Source organism: Acinonyx jubatus, chromosome C1 (genome assembly GCF_027475565.1).
Source record: "Acinonyx jubatus isolate Ajub_Pintada_27869175 chromosome C1, VMU_Ajub_asm_v1.0, whole genome shotgun sequence".
Lineage (NCBI taxonomy): Eukaryota > Metazoa > Chordata > Mammalia > Carnivora > Felidae > Acinonyx > Acinonyx jubatus.
The window spans coordinates 92,467,269-92,488,345 of record NC_069381.1 but is presented as its reverse complement, the minus strand read 5'-3'; the positions used below and the strand labels follow the sequence as shown (position 1 = coordinate 92,488,345).

The following is a 21,077-nucleotide window of genomic DNA, read 5'->3' as shown; positions in this document are numbered from 1 at the left end:
GGAGAAGGAAATGGAGGGTGGCTGGGGGCCTGGGCTGCGTGTGCAGATCAGGCAGCAGCATTTCAGACTGGAGTGGGGTGCGGTAGGGGGGCCTTTACCTTCCACTAAAGTTTGCAAAAGATCAGAATTTAGAGCGTGCTGTTCACATGAGATTAGACGTGTGGAGTACTCGGACCCCAATAAGGCCTCCTAGAAGCGTGTGTGTTCAACACCCAGGGCAACGCTTAGGCAAAGAAACACGCATCCCTCCTCAGCCTTCCCCCAAACTCCTCAGCCAGCTAGCACCCACAACCCACGGCAACCCTCTCTGCCCCATCCTGTCCAAGCTTCTCCCCCGGAGCTGCTGCTGGCCTCTAAGGCTTCCCCCATCCCCTCTCCCTGAGCCTGAGACGGGTCAGAAAGGCAAGAGGGGTTTGGTAAGAACACTTTATTGTACACCGTGGGTGGGGGAAGTAGAAAGGAAGGAGGGGGTCGGGGGATGACGATGCCTCGGGCCCTCCCCTGGGCTGAGCGGTCTTGACCCAGGGCCCTGGCCAGTCACGGGGCACACGGACTTCATGTCTCTGCTCTCTCCCACCGTGGGAGTACTCTGGGGGACAGGCGGGTATAGCTGTGAGGAAGGGCAGAGGGGGAGCCCCCTGCCTATAACACTACAGGCCTGCTGAGGGCCTGGCACCACGCAGCTTGTGGCCCCCAGCCTCACCACCTATGGCAGGCTGACTCAGGAAGGCTTCTCCTGGCACTAGGAAAGACGTCCCCTCAGATTTATTGCTGGAGGGCAAAAGCCAACCCCTCGCCAGTATGCCCCACCTGTCCACCCCCATCTGGAGCCCAGGCTTCGCATTGCCTCAGCAGAGTGGGGCTCCCCGAGGAAGAAGCTGGTGACAGGGGCTGGAGGACAGGCAGGAGCAGGGACCGGGGGATGCTTTCAGGCACCCCCCCCCCCCCCTGCCTGCCCTGAGTCCGCTGTCTCCTGTGGGCACTGCATGGACAGCACCAAAGCCAGTAAGGGACGTGGACCCGGCACAGGGATGTGGGGGCCTGCCCCTCCCGCTCCTCCAGGGAATCTGGGGCTGGAGCTCACCTTGTCAGATGCCTCACCTCTTCTGGCCTCGACCAACTGCTCCCAGCCCCCCTGAGGAGTGAGGAGTGTGTGTCAAAAGCGCAGGGAAAGGGAAGCTGTTCCTTTCTGAGCCCTCTCAGGACTGTCTCAAGGACGAACACGGGACAGAGGCGCTGGGAGAGGCTCTCCTGGGGTCTCCCCATCTTAAGAAACCCAGCACTTTTCCTCAGGATGAAAACCTTGTGGCTCCAGAGGGAACAGCAAGAAGTTGGCTAGAAAATAAATTTGGGGGCTGTCCCCCCCACCCCAAAGCCCCTCCTTCCCTGTTTCTGGCAAGCCCAGGGGTAGGAAGGTAATGGGCCACCAGCAAGAAACACCTACCTTTCCCCACAGCACCCTGCCCCGAGGCCTTGCCTGACAGAGCCGAGGGGGGAGGCAGGGAGAGGGCCAGTGTGGTCTGCAGGGACGTGGTGAACACGGGCCAGCACGAATCACCTACACGCACCCACACCCAGGTAGGGACACGCACCACACACACACACACACACACACACGCACGCACACGCACGCACCAAGCTCCAGGCCTTACGTCTAACACAGCAGAGCCACAGCCGGGACGGGGCCCGGCCTGCAGCCAAAGGCTACAAGCACTACCCGGCCTGTAAGAACCGAGCAGACGGCCCTGCTCAACCACCCTGGTGCAGGCTGGCAGGCTGGGGCCTGGCCCAGCCACACGCTACAAAATTAAAAATATATCAAATATACAATGAAAATAGATCTGTACAGCACTGAGGATGAAAATAGTCCACCAGCCACAGTATAATATTGGGTTTGTCATTTAACAGCATTTACACCCACATGTACAGATTGAATATACAATAGAAATAGAATATATAGAAGAGTATATATAGTAGAGTGTCTCTCCTGGGGCCTTGCTTTTCCTGTTGCTAAGTCTGCTGGGATTGGGCATGGGGCCAGGTAGGAGGTGTTGGTGAGGTGCCTGAGGCGGGATGCTGTGCCCCAAAAGCTCATGTCTTCGGGGACATGTGGGTCTCCTTCCCCTCCTCACACTGAGAAAGGACAGGTGTGGCCAGAGGGCTGGAAATGGGAGCAGATGCAGGGGGAGGGACCCCATGGCAAGTTGGTGGGGGGGACCATGGGGCTAGGGGATGAAGGAGGGAACCCTGGGCGTGGCCTGTCCCTCCCAGCGCTGAGAACACGGGAGTGACTCGGGACGTTGCGTGAAGGTGCCCGGGCCTAGCACTGTGGCCCGCTGCTGCCCCGTGTACCTCAGCTCTCACAATTGGAGTTCTGCCATCCCCGCCAGGCTGCCTGCCTTCCATCCATCCACGCCCGTGCATCCACGCGACCATCCTTCCGCGAGCCCGTCCAGCGCTCTTCAGACATTATTCTCCAGCCAGACTCCAGTCCTCCCAGCCTGCACTCCGAGGGCAGCCCTCTTCTGGGGGAGGCCTCAGGTAGGGGTGGGTGGGGATGCGGCGGGGGCTGGGCCCCAGGACAGAGACCCGGCCCTTCTCCTGGGCAACCCCGGTGCCCACAGCACTGCCCGTGCCCTCCCTGTCACGGGCCGGGTGGCTTGGGGAAGGTTCCCGAGATATTCACACATGACATGCACACGGCGCTGGTTGTGCTCGAACAAGGAGAGTGAGTGGCAGCCCAAAGGGGCAGTGAAGTTATCTGTCTTTCCCTAGGGATGAGGTTTGCTGGGTACGAGCCCCTGAACTCCAGGGACCCCCATTCCAGGGGAGAAGCTGCCGCTAGTGAGAAAGTTGGGCCCCCGGGTGAGAGAGGGAGTGTGCTTCGCAATTGTGCTCCAAACCATCTGAATTGTGCTGTGAACCATCAAGTGTACTCTGGAAACCTCTCTGTGTACTGTCCCCTCCTCTCTAGAGGAAAGAGGCACAGGCCAGGACTGTGGGCTCCAGGGTGGGGACGGAGAGGGCTGGCTAAGCCCTCATGGAGGCGAGCAAGGGTTCCGGACAGTTGTCACCCTCCCAGGCAGGACGCGGGACACACGCTGCCCCAGGCAGGGTCGGGAACATGGAGATTCCACCTGGAGCCCAGGCCAAGGGCCCCCGTGCCCAGCCCACAAAACAGACCTGGGGACTTCCACAAGATTCTGTCCCATGTCTGAGCCCTGAGTCCTGACACAATCGTCCCGTCCCCAACCTTGAATTCATCAGCCTCTGGGCTGCCCCACACCCCGTCCTACCCGATGCCGAGCCTCTCACCACCACCTGGCGGCACGGAGGGATGCCCAGGACCTAAGAACGACAGGTGCCAGGTTACAGGGAGTGGGTAGGGAGAGTGACCCCTACAGTGGCCACTTGCAGTCTCCACTGTGCTGGGAATCCGGACTTCTGGATTGTTCTCGTTAATCAGCTGCAATTTGGTGAGCAGATCTCAGGAGGTGACATGGGCTGGGAGCCTGCACTGGGGACAGAGTTTCTCCCGGCCCCTGCTCAGGTCTAGGGAGGAGCTGGCCAGGACTGGGGTGGGGGATGAGGGAGGGCACCCCCCTCTCCATGGGCAGAGGGCCTGGCCTAGGAAGCGAGGTCAGGCCGGGACGAGCAGGCTGGATGGGTGTGGGGGGAGAGGTGGGCAGGGCAGGGTGGGGCGGTGGTCACAGCTCCGACTCGGGGGTGCTGGCCAGGAGGTAGCTGCTCCCATAGCGTCCATTGGGGTTGCCGCTGGTCTCCAGGGGCGACGTGCTGCCGGGCCCCAGGTAGGAGCGGTGAGTGGGCATGGGGGAGGGCGCCTCGCTGGGCACCTTGCTGAGGATGAAGCGGGTCTCATCGTTCTCCTCCAGGTTGGAGATGTCCTTCATCATGCGGCCCTTCTTGTAGGACACGGAGAGGGTGTTGGAGCCATCAGAGAGCAGGTGGAAATGCCGGAGGATGAACACCACGGGGATGGGCAAGGTCGCCACGACGATGAGGGTGATCAGGAGCGCCATGGCCCAGTTAGGGAAGTACAGGTAGCGCTCCGCAGCCTAGGGGTGGACGGGGGCGAGGGCTGCTGTCCGACGCCGTGACCACCTCACCCTCCCAGGACCTCCAGGCCTGACTCCTCCTGCCCTCTCCCATCCCCACGGGCCATCCTGGCCAGGCACCAGCAGAGATGGAAGGCATCGGGGTGGCTACTCGAGTTAGCTGGTCGCCTTGGTTAAGGGCCCGAGCTCCCCTGGGTCTCGGTTTCTACATCTGGAAAATGGATGGGTAATTCTGCTCTACAGACACGGACAGAGAACACGGGTTGGGAAGACTGGACAGGTGCACCAAACTTTCCGACCCTCAGTCTCCCCCTTTGTGCTCTAGGGGTAATGCCACCTGTCTCTCTGGGCCATTGTAAAGATTACAGATCAGGTGTGCAAAGGCCCTGGAGGGGCCTGGCACACAGCAGCTCCCCTAGAAGGGTTTATCTCTATTGCCTGGGGAGATGCCAGTGACCCTGGGGTTTCAGGTCCCCCCTCACCTCCTCCTTGATCCAGGCGCTGTACCCGGGGGGCGTGACCCCCAGCTGGATGATGCTCGCCGTGGTGAGCACAGCCATGCACAGTGGAGACACGAACTTCCACATGTAGAAATAGAAGCGATAGGGCCGGAAGCCCAGCATCTCTGTCAGCTCCTGCATGAACCTGCCAGGTGCACAGAGAGCCCAGCTTCGACACCCCCACCGCACCTGCGTATCCCCCCACAACTGCCTCCTCCAGGAAGCCTTCACTGACCAGTCCCTCCCTCCCAGGCTCTTCCATTCTTCACATTCAGCGCTCCCAGTTTATTATTCGGTGGCCCAGCTGGCCTCTGCGTAGGCTCTTTTGCCCTCTGCTGACCTCCCCTGAATACCTAACAGCTCACCCCATCCAGGGATTTGCTGCTGTTCACGGGACATGCCTGGGCAGCTGGACAGGCGCCGCAGGACTTCTGTGTGCGCCTTGCACCCCACCCCACTCACACTGGTCTGGCTCCACACGCCCCCTGCTGGAAGAGAGGTGAAGGGCGCTTCTCTAGCGTCCAGGGGCCCTGACTTGGGGGGTTCTAACGCCTGGGTCTGTGGGTAGAATTACAATAGCCGTCAGGCTGTGTGCATGAATGTCATGAAAAAAACATCATTTCTACTTCAATAACACCTAAGTGCAATCTTGCATTTCTTACTGTCGTAAATGCAAGCCACCACAGCGGAATTGGCAGTACCTGAGACTTTGTCACCAAATCATTACATCACAGACACCTTCCCATCACGTTACAATCGAAGCCGCCTACAAACACCATTTATGTCCACCGCTATCTCACGATGATTGCCATAGCTAGGTCGTGTAACTTCATGCAGTAAAAATAAGGTACCTGTGCGTCACTGTATCCGATTTTCAACAGCACTTTCCTAGTTTTCAACTTCATTCATTTCCTGTATCTTACATATTTTATCTTATCCAGTTGAGAATAATATTCTGGGGCTTCACCTGACTGCAGAAGCCTCTTCTGCAGGAGCAGCCTCTTCCAGCCCCGGCTCCCAGGGCTGTTCCTGTCTTACCCCACGTCCCTGCCTGCGCTCTTGTAGGAAGAAGATGGCTGTAGCAGGGCTGTGACAGAGCCTGATTTCAAGACCAGGTCCAGACATGAGCAGAGGCTCTGGCCTTGTGGACAGAGTGGGAGGGGCCCGGTCCTGGGGCTCCCCAGGCCCACAGATTTGTTAAATGAGGAATGAGGCCAGGGGGCTGACGGTGGATGTGGCTCTGCCGTGGGCTCGGGCCACGAGCCCCACTGCTTCCTTACTGCTGAATTCCCTTACCTCACCCCCCAACTGCACCTCATCTCAGGTCCCCAACCGCACCTCATCTCGCACCCCCAGATTGCTCACCCCAACACTGAGTCGGGCTGCTGAAGTCCTACAGTTCTCTCTGAGCAGGGGGCCTCTTGTACAGCCGCTAAGTGCTTAACAAGCTTAACAGAAGTCTGAAGAGCTGGTACTCAGGGGCTACAGTAATTTAAGGCAGTTTAGGGTGATGCCAGGACTTGAACCCAGGAGACTCACGCCCTCAGCCCGGCTCTGCCTCTTACCAGCCAAGTGGCCTTGGGGAGTCACGTCCTCCCTCTGAGTCCCAGATCTCTAAGGGCACTTTGAGCGATGACATTCTGACTCTGTGATCTCCTAGCCCACTCAGAAGCAGCCCTGGGGACACGGCACTCTCCAGGAGGTCATAATAGGACAGACCCCTCCTCCTGTCCCACGCCTTCCCCATGTCCCCCCCCCCCCCCTTACTTCTTGGTTCCATAGATCCAGGCCACAGCAATGTTCTCAAGGATGACAATGACGGTGAGCGGCAGGGTGGCAGAGTAGTCGTCAAACATGGTGACAAAGTAGTTTCCGGAGCGCTGGACGAACAACAGCCCCACGAAGAATGCAAAGACACAGCAGCCCACTACAGAGAGCCGGGAGGCCGGTGTGGGGGCACAGGTGCAGGGTGGGCGGGGCCCAGGGGTCTTGGGGGGCACCCAGGCCCCTCCCTTCCCACCCCTCCTCCCTGAAGGCCTTCAAGGGAGGGATCCAGATGCTGAGCTTCTGAGCTCCCACTCTACCAGGAGAGGAGTGGCCCAGGGCTGGGAGTGGCGGAGACGGAGCAGGGCCAACGTGGAGGGAGGGCACCCCCCCAGGGGGGTTCAGCAGGCCCTCAGAGAGAGGGCCACGTGACCCAAGAAAGAGGCCATCCTCCAGCTCGGGTTTGGCACAGATTCCCCAACAGCCCTCTCCTGGCTCTTGAGTGCTCTCCTCTGGGTGGTAAGCCAGGCCCCAACTGCATCGCTGGGGGCAGCAGGGAGCCTTCTCAGTATGGAGTCTTCCTAAAGTCAGAGGCACAATGGTCGCCCCTGAGGGCAGCCCACAGGGCCGGGGCCAGGGCGCTGCCGGGAAGAGTTACCTGTGAACATCTCCTTGGGCACCTTGAAGGTGTCGATGATGGGCGTGGTGATGCCGGCCATGGTCCCAATCATGCTGCCCAGACCCAGGTTGATGAGCATCAGGAAGAACATGACAGACCAGAACGGGGAGGCCGGGAAGTGTGTCATGGCCTCAGTGAAGGCGATGAAGGCCAGCCCTGTGCCCTGCACGGACTGAGGACGGGGTGGAGGGCGAGGGCTCAGCGAAGCCCACACCACTCCTGGGAGCCCCTTGCTTCCTCATCTCTGCCCCTGCAGCTTTAAGAATAACGATTCCCTCCTTCACAGGAATCCCTGCCCCCACCTAAATCTCGTCTTTGGCCAGAGGGTCTCAAACTTGAGTGAGCATCAGCACCTCCCCCCTCCCCCCAGGGAGCAAGGTACCATTTCAAGAAGTTCACCTATGGGATCTGGGAGCTATGAGCTGTCTAGGGATCCCAGGTGATCTAGATGAAGATGCTCATATTTAGCCCAGCCTGAGACCCTCCTCCTCTAAGAAGTCTTCCCTGATGGCTCCAGCCACAACTTTGGGAGCGTCCTGTTCTGAGCTCCAGACTTTAAGGTAGTGGGACCAGCCTCCAGTGCCTAATGGAACCACACCAGAGCCTTTAAAACACCAATGCCTGAGTATCCCCCCCCCTCCCGGAAATGATCATTTGATTGGTCTGGCGCTAAAAGCTGGGTATGTGGGTTTTATTAAGCCCCCGGGGGACTCCAATGGGTAGCCAAGGTGGAGAGCCACTGCACCCATGCCTGAGCCCCTGCTCATGGGGCAAGTGACCACACACTGCCCACGGACATCACTTCTACGCTGTCCCGTAGGGACCTGTGATTGTGGGGAAACACCTCCCCCAACTGCATGAGTGTATAATTCTTGTCACTTGGATGTTATCGACGACTGATCATATAAGGAAAAAAACCTGGCTCCAATCCTAGTTTTATTCAGAGGACCGGGCCATGCCCAGGAAAATGGGGCGGGATCTCACGGAAGGGAGGGGCCCTTTGTGCTGCCAGTCACCTGGGGGCAGAAACCAGACTGGATCGTTTGCTCTTGATCACATGGGAAGAGGCAGAGGGTACAGGACACGGCTCCCTTGGCATTAGTATAGTGCCAGTAGCATTCAGAGAACTTCACATCGAGCTCAGGCATCAAGACAGGGAAAGCTCATCTTCCCTAGCTTCATAAAGAGGGCAGAGTTGGCCTGGGCTGAAGGGAGCTGGCTCTGCCCCATGGAAATCTTGGCACCAGCTGGGTCCCAAGACCCTGTGGGCATGTCTCTATCCTGTTACCCCTACTAACAGAACAGTCCCTTTGAAAGTTTCCAGCTGTGCAAGTGGGAATAGAAGCAAGGTGACCAAACTTGGGCCTGAGCATTAAGGAGGGAGCGATAGTCACCTGCTCTGTCCCAGGGACTAAGGGTCATTGCGGCAGTGGGAGCTGCAGTGAGTGGGGACAGCCGGGGGAGGGAACCGAAGCATCAAGGGGCGACTCAGAGCATGGGGACTTGAACCCTGGCTCCCCTTACTAGCTGTGAGACCTGGAGCAAGCTGCCAATTTACAGGCTACACAGCCGCAAAATAGGGGGCCGTATTAATACTCAACTCACAGCACTGTCGTGAGGGCCAGAGGGGACAGACAGCAGAGCGCACTCAGTAATGGAAGCGCTTCTTTTCTGTGAGCCGTGTACAAAGCCCTGTTGCAAGTGCATTATGTATGACCGTGACCCACATGCAGGAAGCCTGTGCAACGCATCTGAAAGTCATTCCGCACGATTCCTGTGATCTCTGGGACGTGTGTGTGTGCCTCGTGCCAAAGGTTTGGCTGAAACCTTTCCTCTCTCCCTCCCTGGACACATCGTGGGTCCTGGTTTATCAAGCAAGCAAATGAGTCCCTGGCGGCCTTCTGAGGCCTGCATCCAGGCTCCAGCCACCCCTGGCCTGTCTCTGGGTCCCACACTCCCACGTATGCCTTCCTGCCCACCCCAGGAAGGGCAGCCTGCCTCACACCTTGTCCAGCTCATCCTCCAGGAGGCAAGGGTCGAGGCCCAGAGCTGAGAAGTGGTCCTCCTTCACGGCCATGATGACTTTGTACATCTCCGTGTAGTCCTTGGCAGTCAGGTGCGAGAAGTTGACGTGTGGAGGGATGAGGTCCCGGCTCAGGACACTGGTGTGGAGGTACCCCAGGATTTTCTCGGCATTCCTGCAGCACGAAAAGGGGAGGGCCAGGTAAAGAGGCAGGAGTGGGCACGGTCCCTGAGGCCCCTCCCAGACACCCAGGCAGGAGCCCGCACGGGCCATCGACAGAGACATCTCTGAACCCGTCCCTGGGATCAGGGGCCGGGGCTGGAGAGAGCTCCTCTGATGCCCAGGCATCAGCCCCGGGGCAGATGGGGACTCTGCCTCCGTAGCCCGCCTGCCCCGCCTGGGTAAGGTGGACAGGGAGAAGAAGGGACAGCAGCCAAGATGCCACCTACTCGACCACACACTTCTCGTTCATGATGTTGGCCTTGAAGCCCAGCACGGCAAACACCACGAGGGTGGCCAGCACCGAGGTGAAGAAGTTAATGAAGGACACCAGTGCAGCATCGAAGTGACAGTTGTTATCTTGCTTGTTGTAGCTGGAGAAGGCGATGACACCCCCGAAGCCCAGCCCCAGGGCGAAGAAGACCTGTGTGGCTGCCTCCCGCCACACCTGGGGGTCCAGCATCTTGTCCAGCTGTCAGGGGAGGACAAGAGACACACAGATGATGGTTTTATTCACGCACAGTGGTGCTCCCACCTCGGCCCCTTCCTCACCCTCACCGGAGTTCAGAGGCCGCATGGCATGATGGGAAAGCTGTGGTTGGGTGACCTTGGGCTTTCCCCTGACCCCTCTGAACTTCAGATCCCCACGTGTATAACACAGATAACAAGAGCATTAACTTCAGAGGATTGTTGTGAGGCTTAAGTGAGATAAAATAAATGCTGTGTGCTTACTCAGTAACTTCTCAGTTCATTTGAACTGCCACCTTTGCTAACCATGGGGCTATTATACTGAGGAATATCTTCAGGGCCATTAGGTATGATGTGTGGTGCACAGCTCGAGGGAGGGCCATTCACTTGGACTATAGTGTGAATGGTGCTTCTTAGAGTTGTGCAGTGTACAACCCGCACAACAGCACTAGAGAACTGAGAACACGAGTATTTCCCCGATACCTTCTCCACTTCAAACCATGAAAAAGGACACCAGCTCCTCCCTCCTGCCCACCTGATCTTTTCCCAGGAAAAAAATAAGGGCCCCATGTTCATTCTTGCACTTCTACATGTTCTAGGTCACAGAAAGACCCTTCCCCCCTCCCACCCAACCAACTTGAAGCACAGAACCCAGACATTTCCTAGAGAGGGGAAACCCCCTTCCTGACCTTCCATCTGCCTTCAGACCTGATGGAACCCTGCACCACAACAGCCTGTAGAGGGTACGGGGCAATTCCCAAAGTGCTTTTCGTAGCCATTTTCCTTTTACTGTTTGCCCCTCAAGACAGGGACCGTGGCTTGGACCCAGCACGGGGCTGTAGAGTTAGATGGACCCAGGCCTAAACCTGACGCCCATCCTTAAAGCTTAGAAGGGTTAGAAAAATGACAGTGCCTGTTTTATGAGCCTCAGTTTTCTCATCTGAACAATGGGAACAATAATAGAGTATCCCTCCCACGGCAGTTGTGAGGATCAAATGTGCAGCAACAAGTAATGCCTGACACATAAATAACAAGTTAATCCGGACAAAGTACCTCTGACTTGGTCAGGACAGGTTTTTGGTTTTTTTTGGTGGAGGGAAGGAATTACTGTTCACATTTTGAAAGAGTGAACAGACACCCCAAGGTGAAAATTACTCGCTCGGAGTGACTGGAGTACAGATGCTCTGATGCTGGCCCCTGACACCCTCCTAGCACCCCCCCCCCCCCCCAGACCATATCCTCCTGCGCCTATGCTGCTGAGGTCGACCCAAGCGACCGAGGAGGCAAGGAGGTTCTAGAGAGTTTGCTATCCCTGCAGGCACAAGCCCGAACTGGTCCTGTCCTGGCCGCCCCTCGCTGTGTGCCTGTGGCCAAGTCCACTCCCCGTGTGCGTACTGAGGCCTTGGACTTGAGGCTCCGCCCAGTGCTACCTTACAGCCTTAACGCCCAGGATGGAGGCCCATCTGCCCGCCACCTCAGCAGCTCCCTAGGCACAGCTGAGCGCCTGGAGTCACCCCACTGGCTGAGAAGATGCTGGCAAGCTTGGAGGGCTGGGAGAGGCGCCCCCAGGCTCACCCCAGCCTCGCCCCAGGCTGGGGAAGAAGAGGAGGACCACGGTGGTAGAGTCTTCAGGGTCAGTGCACAAAGGGAGGCCTGGCTGGCGAGTATGTGTGTTCTGGGGGAGATTAAGGTCCCCTCTCCTTGCACAAAATAAAGTCATCTTTGGTCCACCAAGAAAACCCAGAACCCAGGCTTTAAGGAGCTAACAGTACCCGACTTCCATGAGAAGGGGACACCTTCCCCATCCCCTCCCTGTCTCCGCACACTCAATAGTAATGTGTTGTGGCCTCCCTGTGAATATGACACGCAGCCACTCATCCATCAAACACGGAACACCTACTGGGGGTCAGGCCGGGGGCTAGGTGTAGGGACCCACAGAGAGTAAGAGCAGGCAAGGTCCCAGCTCCTGTGGAGCTGATATTCTAATTGTCAAATGACCCCACAAACAGATGTTAAGTTGCAAAGGTGACAAGGGCTGTGAAGGCCAGGACCCAATACTGGGTGGGGGGAAGCGGGGGGTTGAGCCAGTCAGGAGGCCAGGGACAGCTTCCCCTGAGGAAGGGATCCTCGAACTGACATCTGAGAGGTAGAAAGCGAAGTTAAGAGGGCAGGGAAGAGCATTCTGACAGAGGGAACAGCGTCCGCTGAGGCCCCGAGGCAAGGCAGGATAGAGGAGGGCGTGTGAACAGAAAGAGGCCAGGCTGCCTGAAGCAGAAAGGATGAGGCGAGAGAGGTACAGGTGAGGCTAGGGGGCAGAGGAGTCAGATCAAAGGTCTTACAGGGCTCCCAAGAATGCACTTAATGGGGTGGGGGGGAAGTGATCAGATGTGCATTTCTAACAGAAACCAAAGCCAATGAGGCAGCCCTGTTAGGAAGCACCTCTGGGGTCCAGGCAGGGTAATGATGGCCTTGCCTAGGGTCAGGGTGGAGAGATTTCAGCAGGAAAAACCAAGTCGACCTTCCCTCTGGACTGGAGGTGGGGGGATGCTGGAGAGTCAGATGCCAAGGTGACAGCCATGCTTCTGGCCTGCGTGCCTCAGGGGGTAGAGACGGACACCGAGGAGAAGGGGCAGGTCTCGATGGGGTTGGAACGGTGCCGATCGAGACGTCAGCTGTAGAAATGCTGAGTTTAATGTGTCTTTACGATAGGCGAGAGGAGATGTCAAGTGGGCGGGCAGACAAGTGAGCCTGGAGCCCAGAGAAGAGAGGCTGAGCCAGAGATGTAACTCGTGAGGTGTAGGTGTGCGGGAAGGAACTGAAGGGCTCACTGGGGTGGGGAGAAGAGGCAAGCCAGGGGCCGGGGCAACATCTCCAAGTTCAGTGCAGCAGAGAGGGAGGTGCAGCAGCCCAGACGGGAGGAAGCGCAAGAGAGGGCTGGCTCCGGAGGTCACAGGACACAAGCCTGGCTGGAGGGGGACCCAGTCTACAGAGAGAAATATGCTACGGTGAGCAGGTCATGGGTGGGCTCCGTCAGAGCTGTTCAGGAAGCGATGTGGCCAGAGTCACGTAGATGCCAGGAAAAGTGAGAAGCAGAGGGGAAGAAACGAAGGCAAAGCAGATAATCTACTCCTTGGAGAAGCTAGCCCTGGAACAGGAGGAGAAACGTGGCAGGTTCGGGCCATCAAGGAAGTGTGGCTTTTTTATTTGGTATCTTGTTTTTGCTTTTTTAATTTAATTTTATTTATTTATTTAAAAAAATTTTTTTTCAACGTTTATTTATTTTTGGGACAGAGAGACAGAGCATGAACGGGGGAGGGGCAGAGAGAGAGGGAGACACAGAATCGGAAGCAGGCTCCAGGTTCTGAGCCATCAGCCCAGAGCCTGACGCGGGGCTCGAACTCGCGGACCGCGAGATCGTGACCTGAGCTGAAGTTGGACGCTTAACCGACTGCACCACCCAGGTGTCCCTGCTTTTTTAATTTTAATTTTAATTTTTGAGAGAGAGAGAGAGAGAGACAGACTGCGAGTGGGGGAGGGGCAGACACAGAGGGAGACACAGAATCCGAAGCAGGCTCCAGGCTCTGAGCTGTCAGCCCAGAGCCCAACACAGGGCTCAAAGCCACGAACCATGAGATCATGACCTGAGCCGAAGTTGGACACTCAACTGACTGAGCCACTCAGGCGTCCCATGTGTTTCTCTTTAATGCAGTGACTTGATATGTAAAGGCCGATGGAGGGCAGGGGATCTAGAGGGGAGGGGGGCTGTCTTCCACAGGGAACCCTGGAGCTGCTCACGGAGGGAGCAGGACAAGAGAACAGGACAGGGCAGCTGCAGGGTGGGTTTGTATGTTCCGCGTCTGTCTCTGAGGGGGTTTCTGTCTTGGTGGCTCTGTTCACCCCATAACGCAGAAGGCTGACTCACCTGTTAGGGGTGAAGCCGGCACGTTCAGACAGGCGGAAGAGGTTTAAATCGGTCACAGTGGAGCACGGAGAAATGGAGCAGGGTTATCCCACATTGTCGAGGGTCCACTGTGTTTGCAATGTCGTCTTTACAAAAAGTAGGACAGGCCCACGTTTCCTTACCTAAAAGCCCCAAGGCCAGACTGGTTTTGGAACTCGGGCTCTTCTTCCTAACTTTATTTTAGAAAGGTAATATGGTGCATATGCCACATAATTACATAATCCCCCAGCAGGGTCTGGGGCAGCACCCTGTAATCAAACGCATTGGTATTTCTGTAGCAGAATATGAAAATTCACACCAAGTGAATCAATAATGACTATAAATAGCCTCACATCTGTTCAGGTCATTTTGCCGCCAACTGAGTTCCGGGAGAAAGAAAAAACAACTTTTGTTTTTCAGGGCTATTTGGATTTTGGCATTGTGAGTAAGGAGACAGAGGCCTGCATGGAAATTTGAAGATTATTTTAAACAGGAGAACAAAATAATCGTTGTCCCGACGGGGCAAGGACCTTTGTACCTCCCCTCTCCTGGGTGGGTTTTTAAAAGATCCTCCCAGAAAGTTCTAGAAATGGGTGGGGGATTACTTATGCCTGGGAGGTATGCTGGCATTCACTGATGCTCACCAATGATCATTCATGACAGTTCTACCAATCAGCTGGAAACTGGGCACTTCCCTCAGGCTAGGAACCTAGACACAATGGCCGGGCTCTGGGAGGTCTGGTGCGTTCCCACCAGGAAGAAGCACCAGATTTTGTGACAGAGGGTAGGTTGAGATGGACACCGCCCTGGCCGTCCCCCTTGCATGCTGAAAAATCTTTGATGGTTCCCCACTGTGTGCTGAAAAATCTTTTTCCACTCTTTGCTCCTATCTCCGAATGCAGCGAACTAACTCTTCCAAAGCCCCGCAGTCTCATACCTCTGGCCTTTGCCCAGGCTGTTCCCTCTGCCTGGAATTCCGCTCCTCTTACTCACATACCGGTGAAACTCCTACTTCTTTCTTAAAGGCCAGCATAAATATCACCTCCTCTTTGAAGCTTTTCCTGATGCCTCCGGCAGAGCTAGTCACAGCCCTCGGGCTCTTGTAGCTCCACTCAATACCTGCATTCCAGGTTTATATGTTTGCCTTCTGTTCAACACTCTGTGTTTCTTAGGGGTGGAGCCCATCTCCTGTCCACTGTGTAAGCAGTGTCTGACACACAGGAGAGAAGGAAAGCGTTGGGAGCAAGAGAGAGAGAGATGGACAAGGCTGCTTCCTCAAGGTGAACTGCGCGGGAGGGACCACACCAGGCGCTGTGAAATTGTACCGGCCTTTCTGTGCTAGGATCAGGCTTCTAGGACAAGAAGATCCTTAGGGCTTTAAACCTCTGCTTTCTCAAACATGGCTATTTTAATGCTGGCTTCCTTTCCTTTTCTTCTCTCTTGCTTTTTTTCTCCCCCTCCCCCATCCCCACCCTCCTTCTTCCTTCTCTCCCTCTTCCTCCTCCTCCTTCTCCTCCTCCTCCTCTTCTGTGATTCTCAGTTTTCATCTATATCAGTTATTACCAAAGTTTTTTTTTTTTAATTTTTTTTCCAACGTTTTTTATTTATTTTTGGGACAGAGAGAGACAGAGCATGAACGGGGGAGGGGCAGAGAGAGAGGGAGACACAGAATCGGAAACAGGCTCCAGGCTCCGAGCCGTCAGCCCAGAGCCCGACGCGGGGCTCGAACTCACGGACCGCGAGATCGTGACCTGGCTGAAGTCGGGCGCTTCACCGACTGCGCCACCCAGGCGCCCCTACCAAAGTTTTTACAAAAGGGTCTGGACCATCTGTGAGGTCCAAACACATGTCATTGTCAGGATTTTCATCACTCTCTGAGCCTCAAAATGGGTAAATTCCTAGGCCCAGCCACTTTCAGGGCCAAGTTCCATAAATGGAGGCAGCCACACCCTAGGGAGACCACCGTAATCCCAAATTGCACCATCAGAGCTGACCCTGTAACTTGGGGGACAGACTCTCCAAGGACAGGGTAGGCAAGTCTTATATGCAACGATCTGGGATGGGAACAAGAATTTTGTTTATGTTTTTAAGACTGTATCTATTTGCTGTTCTTTTCTAATTTTTAAAAATTATGGCACATTGATTGTAAAAGGTACAAAAGGTGGAGAGGAAAATATAATGAGCCCCCAGGTACCCATCACTCAGTTTCAACAATTTACCAACATATGGCCAATCTCACCTCCTCTTGCCCCATTCCCCATCCCTAGATTATCTTGAAGAAAATTGGTGGCTCCAAATCTGATATTAATGAGGTCCCAGGAAATAGTCTGTGCCAAAGCTTGACCTTTGAGGACACACGTGCCCTGTGTGAGCAGCCCCTGGACACCCCTCCAGCCTGCAGCTTGGAGGGGCTCTCTCGCTGATGGAGATGACCAGATGCCCAATGTTCACCTGGGGGTAAAGTGAGGCAGGCACCTTCAGGACTGTTCAGAACAACAGGAAATCCTGTTGTTCCTTGAATTTAAAGGGGCTCTATCAGGATTCCTGGGGTGCTGGTGCATAATTCCAACAAGGACCCGATCATGGGGTCTACAGAGGATGAACCCGCGGCCAGACCTCAGGAAGCCCGATGTCCTTGCCAAACATCAGGATGTGACCGCAAGAGGAGAGGTGGGGAATGGGCTCTCCCTACGAAAAGACAAGGCTCGCGCCGTCCTTGGGGTGCCTGCCCTAAAACACGGCAAGAGCTTCCTGCCATTTCCTTGGCACGAGGGCTGAGTCACTTCCTCACGCAGAGAGCGAGGTGTTTCATGCATTTGACTCAGCGGCACAAAGATGCTTTTGGAATCCACAAGCAGCCCCTGAGCGCCTGGCCTGACCTGGTGTGTGACTGGAGCACACACGCCTTTGCTCCTCAGCCCTGCCGGGCACCTGCCGGTGCAACAGCCAGCTGGGGCCGCGAGACACCAGATGGCACTGGAGTGCCGGGTTCCCAGCGCCCAAGAACAGTGTCACCTTCACGAGGGAGAGAATAATAATCACTAAGGCTTACCATGCGCTCTCTGCGCACCGGAAGCAGGTCCCCCGTGCTCTCCCGACAAGGCTGTGGGGAAGCCACCATGGTTTGCCCCATCTCGCAGCCGAGTAAACGGAGTGAGTTCCCACAGGGATCTTGCCCTCCGACCATTGAGTGACGAGCCGGGAACCAGACTGTCTGGCTCCGGAGCCCGCCCAAGGCTGGCTTGCCCTGGTCATCCTGCCCAGAAGCCCTCCTCTGCTTGTGGAGGTCAAGGAGCTCTACCACTGATCTCTGCCCCTGGGCCCTCAGTGCCTCCCAGGACCCCACTTCTCTAAGGGTTAACACGTACCCTTGACCCTGGGCCAGTCTGGCTCACTGGTGAAGACTGCTCATGTGTCTAGACCCCAGACGCAGTGAAGCGAGAGGCAGATGCCCAAAGCTGCACGTAGCTGAGGCTGTGCCGGGCCTCTGTCCCGGAAGACCGTGTGCTCTCATCTCAACCGATGACACATGGTTTAAAACTCAAAAGGCACAAAAGGGCACTGTAAGGGCTCCTTTACCCCACCCCGTATCCAGACACTCAGTTCGTATTCTTGCGTGCCCTTCCAGTGATATTTTATGTGTATATCAGTAACACACACACACACACACACACACACCCCAACATATATATCTGCGTGTGTCTGTATTCCTGCCCCCAGTCTGACACTTCCTCGTCGTGCTGAGTTAGGAACCCACAGAGTTCTGGGGCTTCTGGCAAGCTGCCCCTCTCAGCCCCTGCCCACTCTCAGCCTTGTTCCCACAGTCTGCCTAAGGGACCACTGGGCCTGGTCCCTCGGTCCCAGGGCCCCGTTTACCTCAGCTGCTGCAAGGTTCCCACGACTCCTGGGTTGTCCTTCATCCGGACTTCATCTCAGGATGGCTGGGTCTGTCCCCTGCTCTGACTCACGCCCTGCCCCTCCCTAACTGCCTGCACCCTGCCACCGGCCCCTGGAACTCACAGTCTGTCACCCCCACTCCCCCATCTCCACAAGCCTTCCCTGGATGCCCTCCCCCCCCCCCCCATGCCTTCTTGCTCTGACTCGGTGGTTCTCCAGCCTGGCCACACATCAGAATCACTGGGAGCTTTCAAGAGCTCCTACACCTGGGGATACCACACCTGGGGATCCTGAATTTCAGTCTGTTGGCTGGAGTCTGATTGGCCGAGGGTGGGCCTGATCCGGAGGCCTCCCCTGCAGCCCTCTCGAGTAGAGGCTGTCCTCTTACACGCCCAGGCTGCCATCGGGCCTGGAGGCGGACAGCGGGCTGCCTGTTCCTCCAGGTCGTTGTCGCTATTCCAAGTACACTGTCTCTGTCCAGCTCTACAGCTATCATATTTCTGGGTCCCTTCAGCTCCTCCCTTCCACTGAGATCATCCTTCACCCCACTCCTAGGATTGTGCCATAGCCCCTGTCATATCTAAGAGCGGTGCGCCACCTAGGACCTCAAAGTCAAGGACCCTGAACCCCAGAGCACCGTCTTCCCAGCTCACTCCTTCTAGTATCTTGACTCCAAAAATTCTTCACCCGTACTGGGACTATCTGCCCTCCACCACCCCCATCCTGTTTGTAGCATAACTTCCCTTCTTCATTGGCTTGGTTGACGGTCCATCATTTGGTTGCTCCCTTGCTACCCTCTTAACTCCCCTGCCGCCTCTCCCCATGGTCATCCCTTGTTATCACCTCCTGACCCTGGTGAAGTCCAACCAACCTTCCACCAACTCTGGGCCTGCCCCCAAGCCGCTAAGCATAGCTGGAGAAATCACGCAAGGTGCACCTTGGGACCTTTGATGAGTTATTTAACCTCTCTGTGCATCAGTACCTCCCCCGCCCCCTGCAAACTGGCTAAAATAACACCTGCCCTGAGGGTTATTATGAGCTTCAATGAGTGACTGTACGTCAGGTGCACGTAACGGTGCCTGCCACACGTAAGCATCATCCACTGTAAAACACATGATTGTTCTCAGTATCCCTCCAACTGTGGGCAATAGCGTGCTTTCAGAGGTGTTAAACTAGGGGGAACTGTCCAGCTTGGGACTGGAGAAGTGTTAGCCACGCCATGCTGGCTGGCTTCACCGCACACTCGTGTGCCCCCTGACCGCCAGCCTGTCCTCCATGCCGCCCACACTCCCTGTCTCCTGCACGGTCATCTCACACTCGCTCCTCCTTAGGCGTCCACCATGCTCCGCCATTCGGACTCTCAACTGAGGCCCTTGCTTCCTCTTTCACAGAAGAAAATGACACGATGGGAAGAGAGAGCTCTCACAATGAGGAGCTCCTCACCACAGCTTCTCAGCTGCCAGCCCCTGTGCCCACCGGCTGGCCCTTGTCTCCTGTTCCTCCCCGATGAGACCAACTCCTCCATGTGGGCACTGAGCGCCCCCTCCCTGCTCACTCAAGGACTCTGGTTCCCCTCCACCCAAAAGCATTGATTTCCCACTCTTGGTTTTCTGTTTTTTTTTTTTTAAGTGTACCATTTGGGACACCTAGGGCGGCTCAGCGGGTTAACTGTATGACTTCCACTCAGGCCATGATCTCGTGGTTCATGAGTCTTGAGTTCGAGCCCCACATGGGCCTCTCTGCTGTCAGCACAGAGCCCACTTCGGACCCTCTGTCTCTCTCTCTCTGCCCCTCCCACATGCCCACTCTCTCTCTCTCAAAAATAAACATTTTAAAAGCATATTAATGGTATTTAGCACATCACAGACTTGTGCCCCCATTGCCACAATTTTCGAACTTCTTCATCACCCCGAAAAGAAAGCCCATCCTCATTAACAGTCACTCCCCTTTCCCCCCCAGCCTCCTCACAAACCCAGCCCTAAGGAACCACTAATCCGCTTTCTGTCTCTACAGATTTGCCTATTCTGGCCATTTCACGTAAATGGGATCACCCAACATGTGGTCTTTGGTGACCAAAGACCAAAGACCAAAGACCAAAGAGGTTCGTGCAATGTCGTGGCACCTGTTCGTACTTCATTCCCCTTTATGGCCTAAGAAGTCACCCTCGTACAAACACACGACTCTCGATTCTTCCATTCGTCAGTTGACAGACATCTGAGCTGTTTCTACCTTTCGGCTCTTGTGAAGAATGCTGCGGTGAACGTTTGTGTACAAGTTTTTGTGTGAACATGTTTTTAGTTCTCTTGGAAACGCGCCTGGGAGCAGACTTGCTGGCTCATACGCTGACTCTGTCTAACCTTTGGAGATGCTGCCAGGCTGTTTGCCAAAGCGGCTGCTCCATTCCACATTCCCACCAGCGGCATATGATGGAGTTCTGTCATCATAGTACCAAGTTCTGAAATAACACCCTCGATCCCATGGATATTGCCAGTTTCCACCCATTTCTCATTTCTCTGCTTTTTTCTTTCTTTTTTTTTTTTTTATAGTAAAACGCCTGGGTTTGCACCTGGGTGGCTCAGTCGGTTGAGCGTCCAACTCTTGGTTTCGGCTCAGGTCATGATCTCACAGTTTGTGAGATTGAGTCCCGCATCGGGCTCTGCGCGGACAGCGAGGACCCTGCTGGGGACTCTCTCTCCCTCTCTCTCTGCCCCTCCCCCACTGGCTCGTGTGTGTGTGTGTGTGTGTGTGTGTGTGTGTGTGTGCGCGCGCACGCGTGCACTCTTTCTCTACAGGGACCCCCCTGATGCCAGGTGCACTGCTCATTTCCCAGTCCTCACCGCCTGCCTGACCTCAGCAACTTTCGACATGGCAGATCATTCCCTCCTTAAAGACGTTTCTCTGCTTTGCCTCTGGGATTGATGTATCCATGTCTCCCTCCCCTCCTCCTCCTCCTCTTTCTCCTCCCACATTGGCTACCCTTCCCCCAACCTCTAAATGCTGGGCCCTGGTGCTCACTGCTCAGTCCTCTTCTCAGTGTTCACTCTTCAGGTGACCGTCACTAGTCCACAGCTTTAAAGTCTCTGATTCCCAAGTTTATATCTCCACTTGGCCTGCAGACTCAGCTGTCCGACTGCCTACTCAGTATCTCCGCTTGGATATCTACTAGACATTTTAGACCTGCTGTGTCCAAAACAGTAGTCTTGATATTCCCCACCAAGTCTGCTCTCCTCACCGTCTGCCCTCATCTCCATGAATTCAACTCCGTGCTTCTAGTCGCTCAGGCAAAAGACCGTGGAGTCATCCCCCAATTGACCACTGTCCCTCTCTCAGCCCTCACATCCAATTCCACAACAAATCGTGTGACCCTACTTCCCGAATATGTCCTGAATCTGACCACTTCTCATCACTCCTATTGCCATCACCTGGGCTGAAATCACAGTCTCCTCTCACCTGGAGGAATTCTAGAACTTGGATGGATTCACCTGGATGGAGCCCTCTGGCAGGTCATTCT

General features: G+C 55.8%; 1 protein-coding gene across 1 annotated transcript in view; it reads right to left on the bottom strand.

The window, feature by feature from the left end:
- Positions 1 to 412: 412 nt before the first annotated feature.
- SLC6A17 (solute carrier family 6 member 17) overlaps positions 413 to 21,077 on the bottom strand; it is a 51,744-nt gene continuing 31,079 nt past the window's right edge. Inside the window, exons 7-12 of the mRNA XM_027058380.2 lie at positions 9,492 to 9,733; positions 9,025 to 9,217; positions 6,999 to 7,191; positions 6,344 to 6,503; positions 4,559 to 4,721; positions 413 to 4,076 (exon numbers count right to left, since the gene is read on the bottom strand). Coding sequence (XP_026914181.1) covers positions 3,708 to 4,076; positions 4,559 to 4,721; positions 6,344 to 6,503; positions 6,999 to 7,191; positions 9,025 to 9,217; positions 9,492 to 9,733 — 1,320 coding nt within the window. The 3' untranslated portion in view covers positions 413 to 3,707. The remainder of the gene's footprint in view (positions 4,077 to 4,558; positions 4,722 to 6,343; positions 6,504 to 6,998; positions 7,192 to 9,024; positions 9,218 to 9,491; positions 9,734 to 21,077) is intronic.